The sequence below is a fragment of the Eulemur rufifrons genome, chromosome 30 (assembly GCF_041146395.1).
Source record: "Eulemur rufifrons isolate Redbay chromosome 30, OSU_ERuf_1, whole genome shotgun sequence".
NCBI classification, from domain to species: domain Eukaryota; kingdom Metazoa; phylum Chordata; class Mammalia; order Primates; family Lemuridae; genus Eulemur; species Eulemur rufifrons.
In genome coordinates this window covers 127333275-127353104 of record NC_091012.1, presented here as the reverse complement: position 1 = coordinate 127353104, position 19830 = coordinate 127333275, and the positions used below count along the sequence as shown (strand labels likewise).

The 19830-nt window shown below is 33.2% G+C and overlaps 1 protein-coding gene across 4 annotated transcripts in view; it reads left to right on the top strand.

Annotated features, from left to right (window-relative positions):
- CNKSR2 (connector enhancer of kinase suppressor of Ras 2) overlaps nucleotides 1-19830 on the top strand; it is a 268798-nt gene that overhangs the window by 43032 nt on the left and 205936 nt on the right. For all 4 annotated transcript variants that reach the window (XM_069463485.1, XM_069463484.1, XM_069463483.1 and 1 more), the window contains exon 3: nucleotides 6689-6891. In XM_069463485.1, the coding sequence (XP_069319586.1) occupies nucleotides 6689-6891 (203 nt within the window). The remainder of the gene's footprint in view (nucleotides 1-6688; nucleotides 6892-19830) is intronic.

The following is a 19830-nucleotide window of genomic DNA, read 5'->3' as shown; positions in this document are numbered from 1 at the left end:
GGATGACAAAAATGGGTGTGAAACAGTGACAGGAAATTAGGCTTTAAAAGATAGAATGGGGTCAGACTATATATAAAGTGCCTTAACATAATGATATTTGTACATCCTAGCATAGGCATTGGAGAACCAACCAAGAATGATGAAATGCTTGTTTTTAAATGGTAACCAATGGTAGTGAAAAGGTTGGAATGGAGTAGGCATAAACCAAAGGGAAGTTTGGTTTATTTCCAAACAATTGGGAAATATTTGAAATAATCTACATAAGTAAAGAGTAGGGCTTGAGCTAAGGATATGCAACAGGAATAGAGAAGATCTGGTGAATCTGAGGGGTGAGATAAAGAAAGGAGTTGAGAAAAATTCCATTTTTTCTAGCTACAGAGATAGAATAGTTTATTTTGTAATAATGAAGGGATTGAATTCATAAAGAGGAGATCACCCAGGGAGGGCCTGTGGAATATAAAAACCAAGGATGCTGCTTGAGACTTAGGTTGGGAAGGAAGAAGAGGAGGCTTACAGAGTGGTCAGAAAAGGATGAAGATGGCTAAGAAAGAGTTGTCACAAAAGGAAAGGGGAGTGTTATTTTTGTTAAGGGATGTCAATAATATCATCAAATTTCACTAAAAGCCAATAGGATAAGCAAGGAAAAAAGACCTGACTGAAAACATTTTCTAAAGAAGAGTGGAATCTAAAACCAGATTGTTTGAGTAGCACCTCCCACTTACACCAGTCTTACCTTCACTGTCATTTTCTCAAAGAGACATTGCTTGATTATTCCCTCATCCTCACTCGGTCTAAAATTAGCTCCTCACTATTATCCCCCCATTTTCTCTCTTAACCTTCATCTTACTTTGTAATGATATATTTATGAGTGTTTATTGGGTTAGTGTCTTTTCCTTACCCTAGACTGTAAGCTATGTGGGAAAAGTGACTATGATTATTGAACACCTAGTAGGTAGCACAAGTGCCCAGCAATAGTGTATGTTCAATTAATATTTTTTGAAAGTGATGATGAAGGAGACATACCACATTTTTCACTTGATAGTTTAGGGATCTTTTTATTTCCATATTTCTTAGATAAATAAATCCAGACCAGAATATGTACTTGCACTCTGTCTGAATCAGATCACAGAAATCATGCCTGAATTAAAAGATAGTACTCAGGGTAAGGTAAGAGCCCATAGTGTTTTTAGTATACAAGTCTCCGAATTTGAGTCAAAATGTCCCTGAAGGTGCAATAGAAGAGGCCTGGAGATGGGCACAGGATCTGATAGCTCCCTGTTTGCAATATCATTTACAACAGTAAGAGTTGGATGTGTCAGAGCTTAAAGTCCAGGGTATATGTCTCATAAGCAGAGCTCTTTATAGATGAACCACTCATGTCATAGGCTCTCACACTGCCAGTTTGACAAAGGAAAGAAGATTGATGATTAACAGTCTTGCATACAGACAGTCTTGACCTAGACTTTGGAGTTTAGCCCATGACCAAGGCTCTGCTCACCTAAACCTACTTAAAAGCGTGGTATCGGAGATATATGTCTAGATCATTTCTAAATTCAAGCCATAGAGTAGTAGTAAATCCCTTCACGTGCTGAGCTTTACTCCTTCTACAGTTCTGGGTTTAAGTACCATAGTGTTGTATCATTTGGATACTTCATTATGTGGTTGAACTTTTCTGGAAGTTAATACAGAAAAAAACCACTAAACTTCTATTTTATTTTCTATGTTTACTTGGCAGTCAATTGGTAACATTCCCCAAAGAGGTCATATATTAAACTTCATTTTCACCCCTTCCTAATGGCTATACGTCAGCAATTCAGAAGTGCGGATATCTTCCAGTTTATGCAACAGATATTTCCTAGTGATTATAAAGCAAGTTTCTGAGCAGTGAATTCTGATTTCCACATGCCATTATAAAATCAAGAGGTGAGATCCCTCATCAGCAAGCTGAGTTGACTAGACCAGGAGTTGTACTTCTGGGAATGGGAAACTATACTCTGACCTCATTCCTGCTCAACCCCTGACTATTCTTTGAAGTTCAGTTTGCTCTGCTATGTCTTATCTCTGATCTCTACTGGCCTTTCTATATTTTCCTTACATCTGCTATATTTATTTTTCTTTTAATAATTATATATTCATGCCCAAACAATGCTGGGAATGCGAAGATGAAAAGGACATAGAGTCTTTACTCTTAAGATGTATATAGTCCATTAAGGAAGACAATAGTAAATAAAAGACAATATAGATTTAAAGAAAATCCCAGGACAGTGCAGAAGGAAATGATAAACACTGCTGAATAATTTAGTAAGTGTAGGTAAGATTTGCATTGCGTCTTGCAGGATGAGTGGATGTTTGCCAGACCAAAAAGCTGGGAAAAAGTTATCTTGGAAGAAGACATATCATGTTGTATAAAGACAGAATTGTGAAAGAATATGGAATACTGAGGAAAAAATGAGGATTTTTATTTGGCTGATGCAGAGTGGAAGCTGATGAGAAGACAAGCAACTTATACCTTGTATCACATTTTAATTCTTTCCTTAAATTCTTTAGTCCTCCAATTCATAGGGGGTTCCTCAAAGGAAGACACCTTTGTCCAATTCATAGTTTTTTTCTTCAGATTTCTGTCTAGCGCTTAGCTCATGGGAGATGTTAAATTAATGTTATCTTACTGAATTAAACTCCCTTTCTCCAGGGAACTGTCATTTTTTCTCTTGCCTTACACAGTCTTTGACTCTGAAGTTTCTGTTCCTAGTGTAAGGAAGACACAGAAAAACTACCAAATTCCTTTTGTTTCTTTTAAACTATACTATATATTTTTGTGTGCTTTGTCTTGAAGTGAATCCTGACAGGGAATAAATGTTATGACACCTGATGAAAATCAAAGGTTTATTTAGTCATTTGTTCATTCACGCAGCATATATTAAGCATTAAGTATATTGTTTGCATCTTGCTATTCTAGAAAGAGGTAAGCTGTTCATGATTTGGAGGTGTATTAATCTTTCATACTATTATGCTATCATTTAGTATGCTTAAACAGAGAGAAAAGAATATTAAGTGAAAGAGTAAAAACATAAATAAATATATATAGTTTAATATATAGCCCTTAATTTGTGTTCTGACAATTTACCTTTTATTAGGAACTAAGTGAATCATTTATGACAGGATAAAAACAGTTTTCATTTCATTCTTCATGTACTTTTTATATAATAGGCACTTTGCATGAAAAAGTCAATGTTTGCAATTGCTAGGATTTGTTTCTTTGCAACATAATTGCTTGGTTCATTCATCTTAAAATAATTTATTTTCTAAAAAATTCATTAAAGCAAGCCTTTAAGGACTCACTCATATTTATAAAGCAAAGCATTATAAACCTAAACACCTGCTACATGATGCATTCAAATTAAGAACTCTGAATAAAATGGCATTGACATTGTAAAATATGTGGTGCCAATATTGAATAATTTTAGTTAAGTGTTTAGTGAGAATTTACCACTAGTGAGGATATAGCCAATTTGATTTTCTAAAATTTTAAGTGTGTTTCTTCACGTTGTTTTTGCATGCATATGATTGAAAGAAAAGATATGAATTTAGCACCAATTCATTAAGACTAGACTGCCTATGTTGAATCATTTCAGAGTCACGATTGGTTCCTGGCATACATGTTAATGGCCAAATATATGAACAAATAGGTAACATATAGGAAAAAGAAAGCAACTAAGTACATTTCACATCAAAGTTTTTATGTTCTCAAGGTAGTCCTTTTCATACCAGTAGTAATACCTAGTTTTCCTATTCATATCCAGTAAAAAGCAAATACGTGATGAATAAACCTGCATTTTTAAAAAGTTGAGACAGTACTTCTCATCTCCATACCCCTGGCCAAAAGCAAAAGGGTGCTTCATTTACTTGTTGATTCTTTAACTGGTAGTCAAGGGTGTGTGATTTACTGGTGATTTAGCAAGTGAAAAGAAACCATCCGCTTTCATGAAAGAAATAACAAGAAGTTATCTGTGTTGGCAGTAATGGATTTTGATTTAGTTACAATTGAGAATTGTGATGATAAAAATAAACTTGAGAGATTAATATATCTCTTTTATTAGAACAGTAGCACATAGATGCTGTTACGGATAGCTTCTAATCTATTTTTATACTTTTCTAGGGTTTTTTCTAAGTGCTAGTTATATTCATTAACTAGGATAAATTTTGAAAATTTTCCTCTCCATCCTCGACTATGTATCTTTTGTCTCTTATTGCCACTGCATTCCTCTGTCCTCCCTATTTTTCACCTCTATTCCACATAGATTTTTTTTTTAGGCAGTTTCCAAGTTAGGAGACCTCTCAAGGTATCCTTCCAGGTTTTGTCCAGAATATTTTTCTATTCCCTAATTCTTGAATCACATTAAAAAAGTACTTTTAGTATCTTAAATTTTGAAGTCTTCAAAATATTTTTACTTTGCTTTCAGATTTTTATTTATAAGATCAGTATTATTTTAAAATTATTTTTACCTTTTCTAATAAATCATTTGAGATGCTAATGTTATATAGAGAAAAATAATTTAAATTGATCTTTTGTGGAGGCTAATGGCTACAGAGTGAAAGATTAGTTACCAGGTTGATTGATTCATTTCCTCTCTAATAAACTATTATAATTTGAGCTTCTCTAAGAAATTACTATAATTGATAAACAAATCTTTCCTCATTAAACTTATTAATAAACAAAAATGAAAAATGCAAACAGTTTTTACTTCAGAGAAAATGCTTTAACACAGGGAAAGCCTTCTGGAAATACTCTTAAGCACTTCAGAGGTATCATTTACAGTTAATTGATATAGTTATAAATCATTCTTATCTAGTCATTAGAAAATACCTTTTATAAACTTATAAGAGAATTTCCATCATAATATAATGACAAGCTGGACAAAATCTCCTAAATGTTTCACAAATAATCTATGCTGAGATGCAATAGAATTTGAATAGAATGTCATTTTATTTGCACAAGCCAAACCTTTTAACTAGAGAGAAGAATATTGCAATTCATATTAAGCAGTGGCTATTTAATATACTATGTTATTTTAGAAAACAAATCTACAACTCTAAAAAAGAATATTCTTTTAATAAAAATGTAAATTCTCAGCAAAGAACAAACAGACTTTTATTACTATTAAATCTTTAATGGTAACATACATACTTGATATTTAATATTTATGCATCAAAACCTTCCTCTCTTCCTTCCTTTTTTCTCCACTAAGTTCTCTGTTTTCATAAATTACAATAGGAAAAAAATAAACTTAAATTTTATACAAAGTGGGTACCCAGTGGTTGTTGACTTAATACAGCTAAATTTATTGTACCATTTACTTTTCTTTGTTACTTTTTGTCTTCCACTTTGCTTCAGTGTTTTTCACTATGGTTATCAGAACAGGAGTAGAATATTGATGCTAAAGAATGTGGTAGAGGCATCCCCTCACAGATAGCCTGGTGACTTGCAGTCCCATTCTGAACTCTGTCTGATCTAAGTACTGAGCTCTTTAGGCTATTAAACCTCAGTTTCCTCAACTATAAAAGTAAAGTAGGAAGATAAGTCAAATTTAGCCTTTCAGGCCCAAATAAATTCTAACATTCTTCAAGTTTTATGGTTATCTATAAGGTGATAATACTTTTAATTTTATATAAAACAGTAATGTACATGCTGCTAAATGGTTTGGTCAGGGTTATCCTTTGATCAGATTAACCAGCCTTTCTTTAGGGGTGTTTTACAACACACAATTAGCTGGTTTAAATTTTAATTGTAACTAACAAAAATTTTCCCTAAAGTCTGAGAGGATTCTATAATCATTTTCTATTTGAAGATAGTAAAAAGGCCTATTATATTTATTCATATAACCCCTTTCTGCAATAATGTGTAGTGGTCAAAATATTTAGGATAAATTAATAAATAATATTACAAATTGAAAAATGAGAACAAGGAAAAGAAGAAAAGAAATATGCTCACCAAAAAATCACTGTGATTGTTTTGGGTGTGCTTCACATTTAACTTTGAGCTAATGCAGCCAGGAGTAAAGTAAAAATAAGTTTAGTTTCATAATCTGTTGATTAAAAAAGAGAAAATGTATTAGTTCCCCTGAGGAAGCAGAGTTTTTCCTGATATATTATAAAAGAAACTTTTTATAAGTCATTATGTAGAAGACACAGGAAAAAGGTGTATTACATATAATTTATTTATTACTTTTTCATTTTATTGCTGGGTTATGTTTATTTTCCTAACTTTGGAGAAGCAGAATTTTTTCTAATACCTATATTCATGCCCATGCATGTGCTAGTTGAATAATCAAAAGTAATTGTTGATGATAATTAATTTTACAAGTAAATGAATGTAGGTTTTGGTTTTAAAAAATAAACTTATGGATCCTTACAATCTTGCTGTCTTGGGTGGCTTGGCTTCAAGATATAATGCCCTCATTCTTTCCATGTTCATACTAGTACTTACCTTTTACTGTTATTTCTTTATCTGACATCTCCCCAAATCCTCACTTGACTATGGGCTCCACTGGGCCAGGAATCCTATCTTATTCATTTGTAACTAACACTTGTCCCGTTGTCTGTGCATAGGGAAATACTCAATAAATATTTTGATGAATGAATAAAATATTGACTTTAAATGTATTTGTTCTCTTTCTTCTTTATAATTCAGAATTATGGCTTGGAAACAGAAAATCTAAAAACCCTTTCTCACAAGTTGAATGCATCTGCCAAAAATCTACAGAATTTTATAACAGGAAGGAGAAGAAGCGGCCATTATGATGGGAGGACCAGCCGAAAATTGCCAAACGACTTTCTGACCTCAGTTGTGGATCTGATTGGAGCAGCCAAGAGTCTGCTTGCCTGGTTGGACAGGTAAAATCGTCTACATATTTTATAAGTATTCCTTTCTCAGACACCAGTTTGAATATAACATTATTTGGTTTTCTTGTGAAAGAATTAAACAGGTAGAGGAGTACTAAGTAATAGATGTCTAATTATGATTCATCATAATGTAAGAATATCATCAAATAGATAGTAATCTTTTGTAAAATTTTATATCCAACTAAGTAGCCAATCAGTAATTAATCTCTGACAACTGTAAAATACTCTCGCTGCTTTATAAGCAAGGCCGTTATTTACCTGTCATAACAAAATTTATAGTACCGTCTTGTCTTCTGATTTTCTTTATTCTTTTTATTAATTGGTCATATTTAAGGAAGTGACCTTTGGGATTATATAAACTGTTTTCAGTGGGTAGACATTGACACTTTCATAACATGTATTGCATATCTCCTTACCATTGCTTTATTCATTCTCTATTATGATTCACATTCCACAATTTTAGATATCATAAATACACTCCTAGACTTTTTTTTTAGTTTAGTTCATTTTCATTTGTCTTGGAATACATAAAATAGTATAATGGTTTTTATACTATGGAAAGGGTTGGATTAAAATTATATGCTGTATATAGGTAAACATTATAATGGTAAATTATTATAGCTGTTTATAAAAAACTAAACAAGCTCCCTACTTTCAGTTTTGAAATTTTTTATAATTGGCATGCACTATGTTATACTGGTTAAATAATCAAATTTTAAAATACTCTGTCTCTCATAAGAAACGCTTATAATACACATTTTACTAGAATTCTTTCTTGAATAAATGTCAGTAGGATATACATACGTGTACACACACATCAGTATTCCATTTTGGCTTTTGAAAAACATGAGGCCTTATATTAAAAGTATTTGTATTTTTAAGGTAAAAGTTAAGATAATTTTGCTTAATTTTATATTCCCTAATTTATATATTCTTACACATAATACAAAGTGATGGCACTAAATCCAAATCTGAACACTAAGCTATATATTACTAGCTTTTGATAATTAATTAATGGACAGCATGTTTCTTTTGCATTATGACATCATTAAAATTTTTCATAATTATCTAAATCATGTTTATTAACTATTTAAAGTAACTACATTTTAAATATATACATTCTGAAAGTTATTATTGGTGGTCAGTAAGTAGAATATGGCTAAGTTCTTAAGTAATGTAATATACTTGTTTTGGGAGGCTTCTCAGTAATCAGAAAGCTTAAAGAACACACATTTGATTTTTTAAAATTGCAGAATATTATGGGGGTACAAATGCTTAGGTTACATATATATATTGCCTTTGCCCCGCCCGAGTCAGAGCTACAAGTGTGCCCATCCCCAAGATAGTGCACACCGCACCCATTAGGCATGAATATACCCATCCCCTCCTCCCCCTTCCCACCTGCCCGACACCTGATGAATGTTACCACCATATGTGGTATAGTGGTGAGCATAACTGCCTTCCAAGCACATATTTGATTTTAGATAGATATTCTTTTATTTTATAATACTATAATCTTCCCTATAATTGTAAATTCACTCAGCCTTGATATTTGTATTTAGTAATTCCATTATATTTTCTTTTTACACTGGCATTTGTTAGTTAGATAAGTTCTTAGGGAAATTATAGAATGTTTTTACTTCTTGATGACAGAAATGACTTTATAGAATTACATAAATGGCTTCTCACGCTATAGTAGTCTCTGAGACTTTATTATTTTTTTGTCATGGCATTACTTTTATCATCTAATAAGATACACTTAGTAAATGCTAGTTCACCTACACATGCAAAAACACATGAAAACACATATAACAATTGATGAAGTCAGTGTTTTGTGTTTGTTTCATAGGAAGAGAAAATGTGACAAAAAGACTGAAGGATGATTTAAGTCATCTCTTAGGCTTCCGTTGCTGCAAAGCTTTTCATAATACTTTGTGTTATATCATATTATGATGATCAGTTAAATCAAAGGCCATTTAACATTTTGACCGTGAAAATACATGCTTAAAAGGAAACAAAAAGACAACTTTGTGATAACTTTAATATCTTGTATTGAGGCTTTTGTAAATTGAAAAAAGAAACTGAAGTATATATTTTGAAGGTATTTCACAGAAAATTCACAACTCCAGGATGGCTTGCCTTAATGATGATGCTGTAACAGCTTAAATTTTAAAAAGAAAAGCAGAAGGAGAAAAATAGAAGAAAAAAAGAAAAGATTCTTTGCCATACTAATGCATTTGGACTTTATGCTGAAGGAAGTTGGGAGTGGGGGTTAGGGTCATTATTGTGCTCAGATCTGTGAATTTCAGAGATTATTTGGGATATAGTGTTGGGAAAGAGTAGAGAAGAGTAAGGCTAGAAGAAGGGAAACCAGTTAGGAGGCTCTCTTAGGAATTAATCTTGCTGCTACTACTTGTGATTCTGATGATAACATTGATGATCATATCTGTTGGGCACTAATACCTCCAGACACACTTAGTTAATCAAAACAGCCCTAGAAGGGTTGTCTTCATTTTACATATAGGAAAACTAGGATTTAGGGAGGTTAAGTTCAAAGCCAAATGGCAAGTAAGTGGTGGAGCAAGGATTTAATCCCGACAGATTATAGAGTTTATTCTCCCCACTACTGTTTGTTGAGATTTTTAATTAGAGATGAAGCAGTAAGGATAGAAGAATGTTAGTTATTTATGCAGATAAGTAAGATTTGGCAACAGTTAAGATCTAGAGAGTAAGGGAAAGGGAGACATCTGGGATGAATAAGAGGTATTTGACTTGGCTGACCCAGTGCATGGTGATACCCTTACCAAAATAGGAGGTCTAAGTAAAGTTTTCGAATGGATTCCTCTTACCCTGCTCTATTTTCCATAACACTTAGACCATTCTAACGTACTGTATAATTTACTTATGTATTATGTTTATTGTTTTCATCTAACTGTTCTTTATATGATATATGCCTCAAGAGAGCAGGGATTTTTCATATACTTTGTTCCATAATATCATAATTATCTAGTACAGTTCCTAGCCTGTAGTGACTGCTCAATAAATATTTTTGAATGTGTGGAAAGAAGTGGGATAAGAAATGAGCCCTATGGACCACCAATAATTGAAGGATGGTTAGAAGTTCAGCATATGGAAAAATATAAGGCATACCCAGAGAGGTAGGAAGAAATTAGCTGAGAGTGGTGTCATGGAAGCCAATGGAGTAAAAGGTTGTAAGGAAAAAAGGAAGTGGTCAGTAGGGTCAAATGCTGCTGAGAGATTAGATAGGGTAAGGACTGAAACGTGTGTGGTGAATTAGGGAATCAGAATGTATGTGACTTTAGTTAGTTGGAAGTTAAAGGTAAGTGAGAATTCCTCTTTGAAAAAAAATTTTCTGTGAAATTATTTGTAGCTCAGGATAGTTTTATATAATAATAATTTCCCCTTCTAACAGATTTTTAATCTGTTAGTGATTATGGAAAGGAAAATGATGAGTGCTACCAATATATTTGGGAACTTGACTTTGCTTCCTCCTCTGCCGTGGGTTGAATGAATATCTTAACTGCTCCTTGCCTCATATATATTTCAGAAGGTCCTGAGATCAATTTAAATTTAATAGGATTTTATCTATAGCTGTGCCAGGGTGGATGTATGTATGATTTATATTTTTATTCTTCTCAAAGAAAAACAATGTTTTCTAGGTAGCAGCAGGAATGTAAGCCAACACTCCACATGGCCTCTTGTTTCAGTGCGTCCTACAAACTTTACACAGGAAACAATACACATTAATCACATGCTAGAAAAGCCAAAAGAGCAGCATTCTCTCCGACCATTATTGTGAATCCCTGCCTAAATGAATTGTGATATACTATAAAAGAGCAAAGGACTGAGAGAGTTGAGTCTCAGCTCTGCCGCTAGCCCTCTATAACTTGAACTTTAACCTCTGTTTTTATTTTATTTTTAAATTAAGATGTAGGACCTGCAGAATTTAATAATCTCTTTTAAGCACTAATAGTCTATATAATTCACTGAACTTGTTCACCAAAGCCATATGAGGAACATTTCCAACTTATTTTCCTTTATAAAATATCAAAGGATAAACTGCAAAAAAAAATTGTTAGTGACTTTAGAATCTTGATTTAAGTCCCTGCCTCTTCTCTAAATTTTTGTTTCATCTTAAGTTCTAGAAAAAATTAATTGTTTTGTCTTTATGCTTTCTTTATATAAGGTAAGAATGTGTCTTTTTTTTTTTATCTCAGCTCATTATGGGGGTACAAAAGTTCAGGTTATATATATTGCCCATGCCCCCCCATCCCCCCGAGTCTGAGCTTCAAGCGTGTCCATTCCCTAGACAGTGCACATTGCACTCATCATGTAGGTATGCACCCATCCCCTCCCCCCACCCCATCCCCCCCAGTCAGAACTTCAAGCGTATCAATTCCCCAGGAAGTGCGCATCGCACTCATCAAGTAGGTATACACCCATCCCTTCCCCCTAGCCCCCACCTCTGTCTGATACCCAATTGGTGTTATTCCCAAATGTGCACTTAAGTGATGGTCAGGGAAACCAGTTTGCTGGTGAGTACATGTGGTGCTTATTTTTCCATTCTTGGGATGATTCACTTAATAGAATGGGTTCCAACTCTCTCCAGGAGAACCAAAGAGATGCCATATCGCCGTTATTTCTTATAGCTGAGTAATATTCCATGGTATATATATGCCACATTTTGCTAATCCATTCATGAATTGATGGGCATTTGGGTTGTTTCCACATCTTTACAATTGTGAAGTGTGCTGCTATAAACATTCGGGTGCAGAATGTGTCTTGTATTTTTTATTTTTGTTTGCTTTTCAAGAACTTATAACTTAAATAATTATAAAAGTTCCATAGAAATGATGTTGACTAAAAATTCTTAATATTTCTGTTTGTCACTGTAGATTTGCTTTAATTGGGGGGATTTAAAATGGCCATTGCAAGCAAATGTTGCCAAGCATTTGATCTTTATCCTTAATTTATTCCTTTGATATACAATACAATTCTTTAGTTGAAGAATAAAACATTTTGTCAGTTAAATATTATTTTGACGCTAAACAACTGGTTTTATTTTTAAACAGTAATATGTTTTTTTGGCATTAAGAAACTTTTATTACATTTTGGAGAGAACTTACATGCACAGCAATATGATTTAGGCTTATTACAATTTTTATTTTATGTTACTTGAAGGAGGAGAAAGAGTAGGCGAAAATCTTTAATTTTATTCCAGATACTGAACTAGATGCATCATATATATATATATATATATATGTTTATCAACTCATTGAATTCTCATAAAGCAGATGTCATTATCCCTAGTTTACATATGAGACCTTAAGTAACTTGCTTAAAGTCTTTCATCTAGTATGAAAATTATACTTTGAATTTTTTTGTCTGACACTAAAGCCCTGTTGTTTTTCCTACTTCATGTTCCTTTGTCATGCTGCATCTCCTTTTGAATACTGACTAATTCTTAAGGATTTTGAGAAAGTGATTCTTAGAAATGTGGCAAATAAACATTTATTTACACTTTGGCATTTCTCTTCAAAAGCTAAGGAAGACTACCACTTCTCTGTTTTTGGCCTCAATACCTCAAATTGCTACATAGAATTTTATTTATGGAAATTGTGTATTTCACTATTTATGGTAAAAGTTTATTGTTTCTATCATTTTAGCATTAATATCTCATTTTAATTGTTTATAAACTACTTTCAAGATCATTCTATTTTAAAGGGATCAATGAGATTTTTTTGGTATCATTGGAAACTTAAGTGTTTATGGCATAAGAGTTAGTGTGCTAGGAAAAATGTTTACAAATCACAAAAATTCCAATTTCATTTTTTTTTATTTATTTATTTTTATTTCATCTTGTTATGGGGGATACAGAATTTCAGGTTACATACGTTGCTCCTGTTCCGCCTTTCCCCCCAAGCCAGAGCTCCAGACGTGTCTGTTCCCCAGGTCGTGCGCATTGCACCCATCATGTAGGTATATATCCCTCCCTTCCCCACCCTGCCCTTCCCGAGTCAGCACCTTCAAGTGTTACCACTCCCCAAACGGTGCACAATGCACTCATTGTGTAGGCATACCCCCATCCCCTCCCCCGCCCCCCACCTCAGTCTGACAGCCAATTGGTGTTGTTCCCAGATGTGTATTTAGGTGATGATCAGGGGAACCAATTTTCTGGTGAGTACATGTGATGCTTGTTTTTCCATTCTTGGGATACTTCACTTAATATAATGGGTTCCAGTTCTCTCCAGGAGAACCATAGAGATGTCGTATCTTCATCATTCCTTATAGCTGAGTAATATTCCATGGCATACATATACCACAGCTTACTAATCCAATCATGTATTGATGGGCGTTTGGGTTGCTTCCACATCTTTGCTATTGTGAATTGTGCTGCTATAAACATTCGGGTACATGTGTCTTTGTTAAAGAATGACCTTTTTTCCTTTGGGTATATGCCCAGCAATGGGATTGCTGGGTCAAATGGCAGGTCTACTTGAATCTGTTTAAGATACCTCCATAATGCTTTCCACAGGGGTTGCACTAGTTTGCAGTCCCACCAGCAGTGTATGAGTGTTCCTGTCTCTCCGCACCCACGCCAACATGTGTTGTTTTGGGTTTTTTTGATAAAGGCCATTCTCACTGGGGTTAAGTGATATCTCATTGTGGTTTTGATTTGCATTTCTCTGATGATTAGGGATGTTGAGCATTTTTTCATATGTTTGTTAGCCATTCTTATATCTTCTTTCGAGAAGTTTCTATTCATGTCATTTGCCCACTTTTTGATAGGGTTACTTGATTTTTTCTTGCTGATTTTTCTGAGTTCTAAATAGATTCTTGTTATCAGTCCTTTATCTGATGTGTAGTATGTAAAAATTTTTTCCCATTCTGTAGGTGGTCTGTTTATTCTCATGACTGTTTCTTTGGCTGTGCAGAAGCTTTTTAATTTAATCATGTCCCATTCATTAATTTTTGTTGCTGCTGTGATTGCCTTGGGGGTCTTCTTCATAAATTCTTTGCCTAGGCCAATGTCTGTAAGAGTCTTTCCTACATTTTCTTCTAGAATTCTGATTGTATCACGCCTAAGGTTTAAGTCTGTTATCCACCGTGATTTGATTTTTGTGAGAGGTGAAAGCTGTGGGTCCTGTTTCAGTCTTCTACAAGTGGCTAACCAATTCTCCCAGCACCATTTATTGAATAGGGATTCTTGTCCCCAGAGTATATTCTTTCCTGCTTTGTCAAAAATTAGGTGACTATATGAGGATGGTTCTATATTTGGATTTTCTGTTGTGTTCCACTGGTCTGTGTCCCTGTACTTGTGCCAGTACCAGGCTGTTTTAAGAACCACGGCCTTGTAGTATAGTTTGAGGTCTGGCAAATTAATACCTCCCATTTTGTTTTTGTTGCTTAAAATTGCTTTTGCTATACGGGGTCTTCTCTGGTTCCATACAAAGTGTATAATTATTTTCTCTACATCTGTGAAGAATGATGTTGGTAATTTAATAGGGATTGCATTGAATCTGTAGATCACTTTGGGTAGTATAGACATTTTAACAATGTTGATTCTTCCGATCCACGAGCATGGTATATTTTTCCATCTATTTGCAAGTTCTGCTATTTCTTTTCTCAGTGTTTCATAGTTTTCCTTATAGAGGTCCTTTACCTCTTTAGTTAGGTATATACCTAGATATTTTATTTTCTTTGTTGCTATTTTGAAGGGTATTGAGTCTTTAATTTGGTTTTCTGATTGACTGTTGTTGGCATATATAAATGCCTCTGATTTGTGTATATTAATTTTGTAGCCAGAGACTTTGCTATATTCGTTAATCAATTCCAGGAGTCTCATGGTTGAATCCTGGGGGTTTTCCAGATATAGCATCATATCGTCAGCAAAAAGTGAGAGTTTGATCTCTTCCTTCCCTATTTGGACTCCCTTGATTTTGCTCTCTTGCCTGATAGCTCTCGCAAGGACTTCCAATACTATGTTGAAAAGTAATGGGGACAGTGGGCAGCCCTGTCTGGTTCCAGTTCTAAGTGGGAGTGCTTTCAGTTTTTCCCCATTCAGAATGATGTTGGCTGTGGGTCTGTCATATATGGCTCATATCATTTTTAGGTAGGTTCCATCTACGCCTATTTTGTTAAGTGTTTCATTTAAATGAGATATATTTTTCAAAGACCAGCTCTGTACATTTCTTAAATAAGATAAAATCTAAGGCTAATAAAATTCCTTTTTTCCCCCCATTTTAAATATTGACTTGAATGAAACATAAGACTTTCCCAGAGGAAAAGCCTCAGAGGTGAATCACAGTTGCTAACGTTACTGTTTGTTTTCAATGCATGGTTTACTTGTCTATTTTTAACTTACATCCTGCTGTTTTATAACACCTTATCTTTCTTGAAGTTTTCTGTAGCTTTGCCAAATCAATCTATACTCAGAGGTTTACAGATCACTATAAGTATGATGTTGTATGGTAGCATAAGTAAAAATGTTCAGAATTATTATTGAATAGAAAATGTTTATTTTGCTATTAGTAATGAAAGTTTATTTCTCATTTTTAGCATTAATACCTAGTTCTAATGGTTCATAAAATACCTTTTAATACTATTCTATTTTGAAAGGATCAATGAGATCTCTTGATGCCACTGAAAAAATTTTATATATATAAGGCAGAAGAGTTTAAGGTGCTAGGGAAAAATGTTTTCTTTGAAAAAAGATTTCTTTGAAATTTTTGGCCTTATGTAAAAAAATCATTAAACTAATTTCTTCTTCCATGCTAAGAAACTGTAGGACAAAAATTCTGTACCAGAAAAAAATTATAGAGACCAAGAAAATTACATTAAATACCACCAGATACTGTGGCTTATTATTGTTTGGTCTTATTTCCTCTCATGTGCTCATTGCTCTTCACTTGGCACCAGTTGTTCCAGAGAAGAGCAGTGATGTTAGCACTACCACTATTAGACTACCCTCAGGCTTCAGGTCATGCCAATGTGAGAAATAGTAAAGCATTCCAGATTTTCCTTATTAACTTCTTAGCTTTCCTTATTGGTTTCTAATATGTTTAGGATTTCTGAACCATTAATAACCTTTCCATAAATGTAATGCAAACAAATGTAAATGTAATCAAATTTAAGAAGAATGTGTGAAGAATTATTTCTTATACAGCCATAAACCTTTGTACTAGAGAGAAATATAAGGATCATATTATCCATCTGATCATTTTAGAAGGACAGTTGCTTAATTTTTAAGGTCTAAATAGGATAAGCCCTGCGACAGACATTAATCAGTGAACCAAGGATTTTATCTATTTTTTTCCCTTCTGGCATCAAAAAGCTTTTTTGCTATGAATTTAATTTTCTCTACTTAAAGTCATTTTGTTCTTTTTGTAAGTACCCTCACTCTAATTTAGTATTTCTTCAGACTTAAGAGCAAACTTTCTTTATTTATTTAGTTTTGTGTGTGATCATGTTCAGTTATTCTACAGAGATCCATTTTTAATTTCATAGATAGATGATCATTAAGTCATGATTGAGTGATTATCTTTGGTGACCCTATCTGTCAGCCTTTTACCCTTATTTATATGTGTGTATAGCCAAAATCATCATACCAAGCATTAATATCTGCTAACTAAGAATGACTCTTAGTGTGGTTTTATATGGTTTGCCTTTAAGATGAAAACTTTAGGGGAATTCTTTTTTTTTTTTTTTTTTTTTTTTTTTTTTTGAGACAGAGTCTCACTCTGTTGCCCGGGCTAGAGTGCCATGGTGTCAGCCTAGCTCAGAGCAACCTCAAACTCCTGGGCTCAAGCAATCCTCCTGCCTTAGCCTCCCAAGTAGCTGGGACTACAGGCATGCGCCACCATGTCCGGCTAATTTTTTCTGTATATATTTTTAGTTGTCCATATAATTTCTTTCTATTTTTAGTAGAGACAGGGTCTCGCTCTTCCTCAGGCTGGTCTCCAACTCCTGAGCTCAAACAATCCACCCGCCTCAGCCTCTCAGAGCACTAGGATTACAGGCGTGAGCCACCGCACCCAGCCCTTTAGGGGAATTCTTAATCACTACAAAATAAAATCAATGTTTTCCTTGGCATATGTTTAGATTTTTTTCCATTTTCTTGAAATTTAGTCTTGAATGAGAAGCTTGTCCTACTTAAAATATGAGTGGTCAGGAAAGTGGAAAACATTCCTTAGTATTCAGTTTGCTACAGGCATTCAGTCATCAAATAGATTTTTTCCTTTTGTATTTTGAAGATCAAATGAGATTCCTTTAAGTACTTATGGGAAAAAATCATGCTGTACTTTATCTCATCACTGTTGAATGAAGTTTTCAGATTTTATAAACAGACTCTGACCTTTACAAACCTAGGAACCCAAACTCTTTCATAATCATGCCAGAAGCATTTTTGAATTCTTAATTTGAAATACCAATTTTTATGCTTTAATGCAGTAAAAATGGTCTTCAGGTAATTTTTTAGTTAATGATTTTTTTCTAGAAATGGTTATATTTTATATCTTTTTAAAAACCCATTTTATTGAGGCTGAATTTTCATTCTATACAATTCACCCATTTTAAGTATATAGTTTGATGAGTTTTAGTAAATTTAGATACCAATATGTAACCATCTCTATAATCCAGTTTTAGAAAACTTCCATCAGGATGGATTTTTTAAACCTGATTTCTATTTAAAGAGGTTATTTTTTTAAACTGTGATCAATTACTTAATGACATTTTTTCTAATTAACTTTATTTGAATTCTTAATGTCTCTTTCCATTTTAGTAAATTATATTGAAAAATATACTGAGTTTTAGAATAGGAATAGACAAATTAGTGGAAGAGAGCCCAAAATAGACTATGGTACAGTCATGTGTCTCTTAATGACAGGGACATGTTCTGGAAAATGCATTGTTAAGCAATTTTGTCATTGTGTGAACATTATAGAGTATGCTTACACAAACCTAGGTGGTATAGCCTATTTCACACCTAAGCTATATGGTATAGCTCATTGCTCTGAGGCTGCAAACCTGTATATGTGACTGTATTGAATACTGTAGCCAATTGTAACAGAATGGTAAGTATTTGTGTATATAAACATATCTAAACATAGAAAAGGTACAGTAAAAATATAGTATTGTAATCTTATGGGACTATCATCATATATATGGTCCATTTTTAACTGAAATGTTGCTATGTAATGCATTACTGTATATAGAATCATTTAGAAAACAATATGTTAAACCCACTAGAAAAAGAAAGGGTCATTTAATAAATGGTAGTAGGGCAGTTGGTTAAGCCTTTGAAAAATATATTAATTATGATAGAATACTATCTGTTGTTTGCTAAAATAAATTTTAGGTATAGCAGTTATCTAAATGGAAAATATAAATTCATAAGAAAATTAGAAAAAATAGGCAAAATGATTTCTAGATGTGGAAAGATTTTCTAAGTATTAAAGAAAATATGGAATGAAATAGAAAGGAATATGCTGCTTGCCTTTGACTACATAAAAATGAAAAACATGTAACAAAGTATAAGACAGAAGACAAGCTGGGAAAAAATACTTGCAACAAACAGATATTAGAAACATATAATGTATGCTAATTGATAAAAAAAAAAACAACAAAGTGTAACAGATGAACATGTAAATAGACAATTTAAAAAAGTAGAAAGTGAAGTTGCCAGTGTGTATATCAAACAACAGAGCTTTAAAGGGCATGAAGCAAAAACTGACAGAACTGAAAGAAAAAATAGAACAAATCCACACTTACAGACTTCATTTCCTCTCTCTCAAGAGTTGACAAAACTAGACAGAAAGTCAGGAAAGACTAGAAGAATTGAACACTACCACAAACCACAGATTATAATTGACATTTTTAGAGCACTTCATTGAACAGAATACGAATTTAAATTTGTTTCAAGTACCCATGGAACATTCACCAAGATGTACCATATCTACATCATAAACAAATTTCAACAAATTTAAATGAATTGAAATCAGACAATGGAATCAAACTAAAACTCAAAACAGCTTAATTCTAAGTAATCCAATGGTCAAAGAGGAAGTCTCAAGGAAAGTAAAAAGTAATACATTGAACAGAATGAAAATACAACAAATCGTAATTTGTGACACACAGCTACAGCAGTGCTGAAAGGAAAATGTATAGCACTGAATGCTTATATCTGAAAAGAAGAAAGATCTCAAGTCAGTAACCTAAGTTCCCATGTCAAGAAAATAGAAGAATAAGAGCAAAATAAGCACAAAGGAAGCAGAAGAGAGCAAGTAATAATGATAAGGACAGAAATCAATGAAATTGAAAACAGAAACACAAACATAATAGAGAAGTCAATCAAAATTTAAAAATTAATAAAGGAATACCCCAAAGAACTCTTTGTATATAAATTTGGCAGTTTAGATGAAATGGACCAATTCCTTAAAAGCACTACCAATTCTTAACCCAAGATGAAGTAGATACTTTTTATAATCCTATAGCTTTTAAAGAAAGTAAAGAGTACTTAGAAACACTTTGGGATGAGAGAAAAGCTCCAGGCCCAGATGGTTTCACTGGTGAATTCTATACATTAAAAGAAGAAATAACATCAGTTTTACACCATCTATTCCAGAAATAGAGGACGGAACACTTCCCATCTCATTTTATGAAGCAATTATTATCCTAATACCAAAAATCCCACAAAGACAGTGCAAGAAAATAATGCAGAAAAAAAAGCAAAACTAAAGACCAATATTTCTTATAAACTTAAATGTTAAAATTCTCAACAAAATATAAACAAACCAAATACAACCATGTATAAAAAGAATTATATACCATGAGTAAGTGGTATTTATTCTAGCTATATAAAAGTGCTTTAAACACTCATAATTGTATGGGACCACTGTCATATATGCGGTC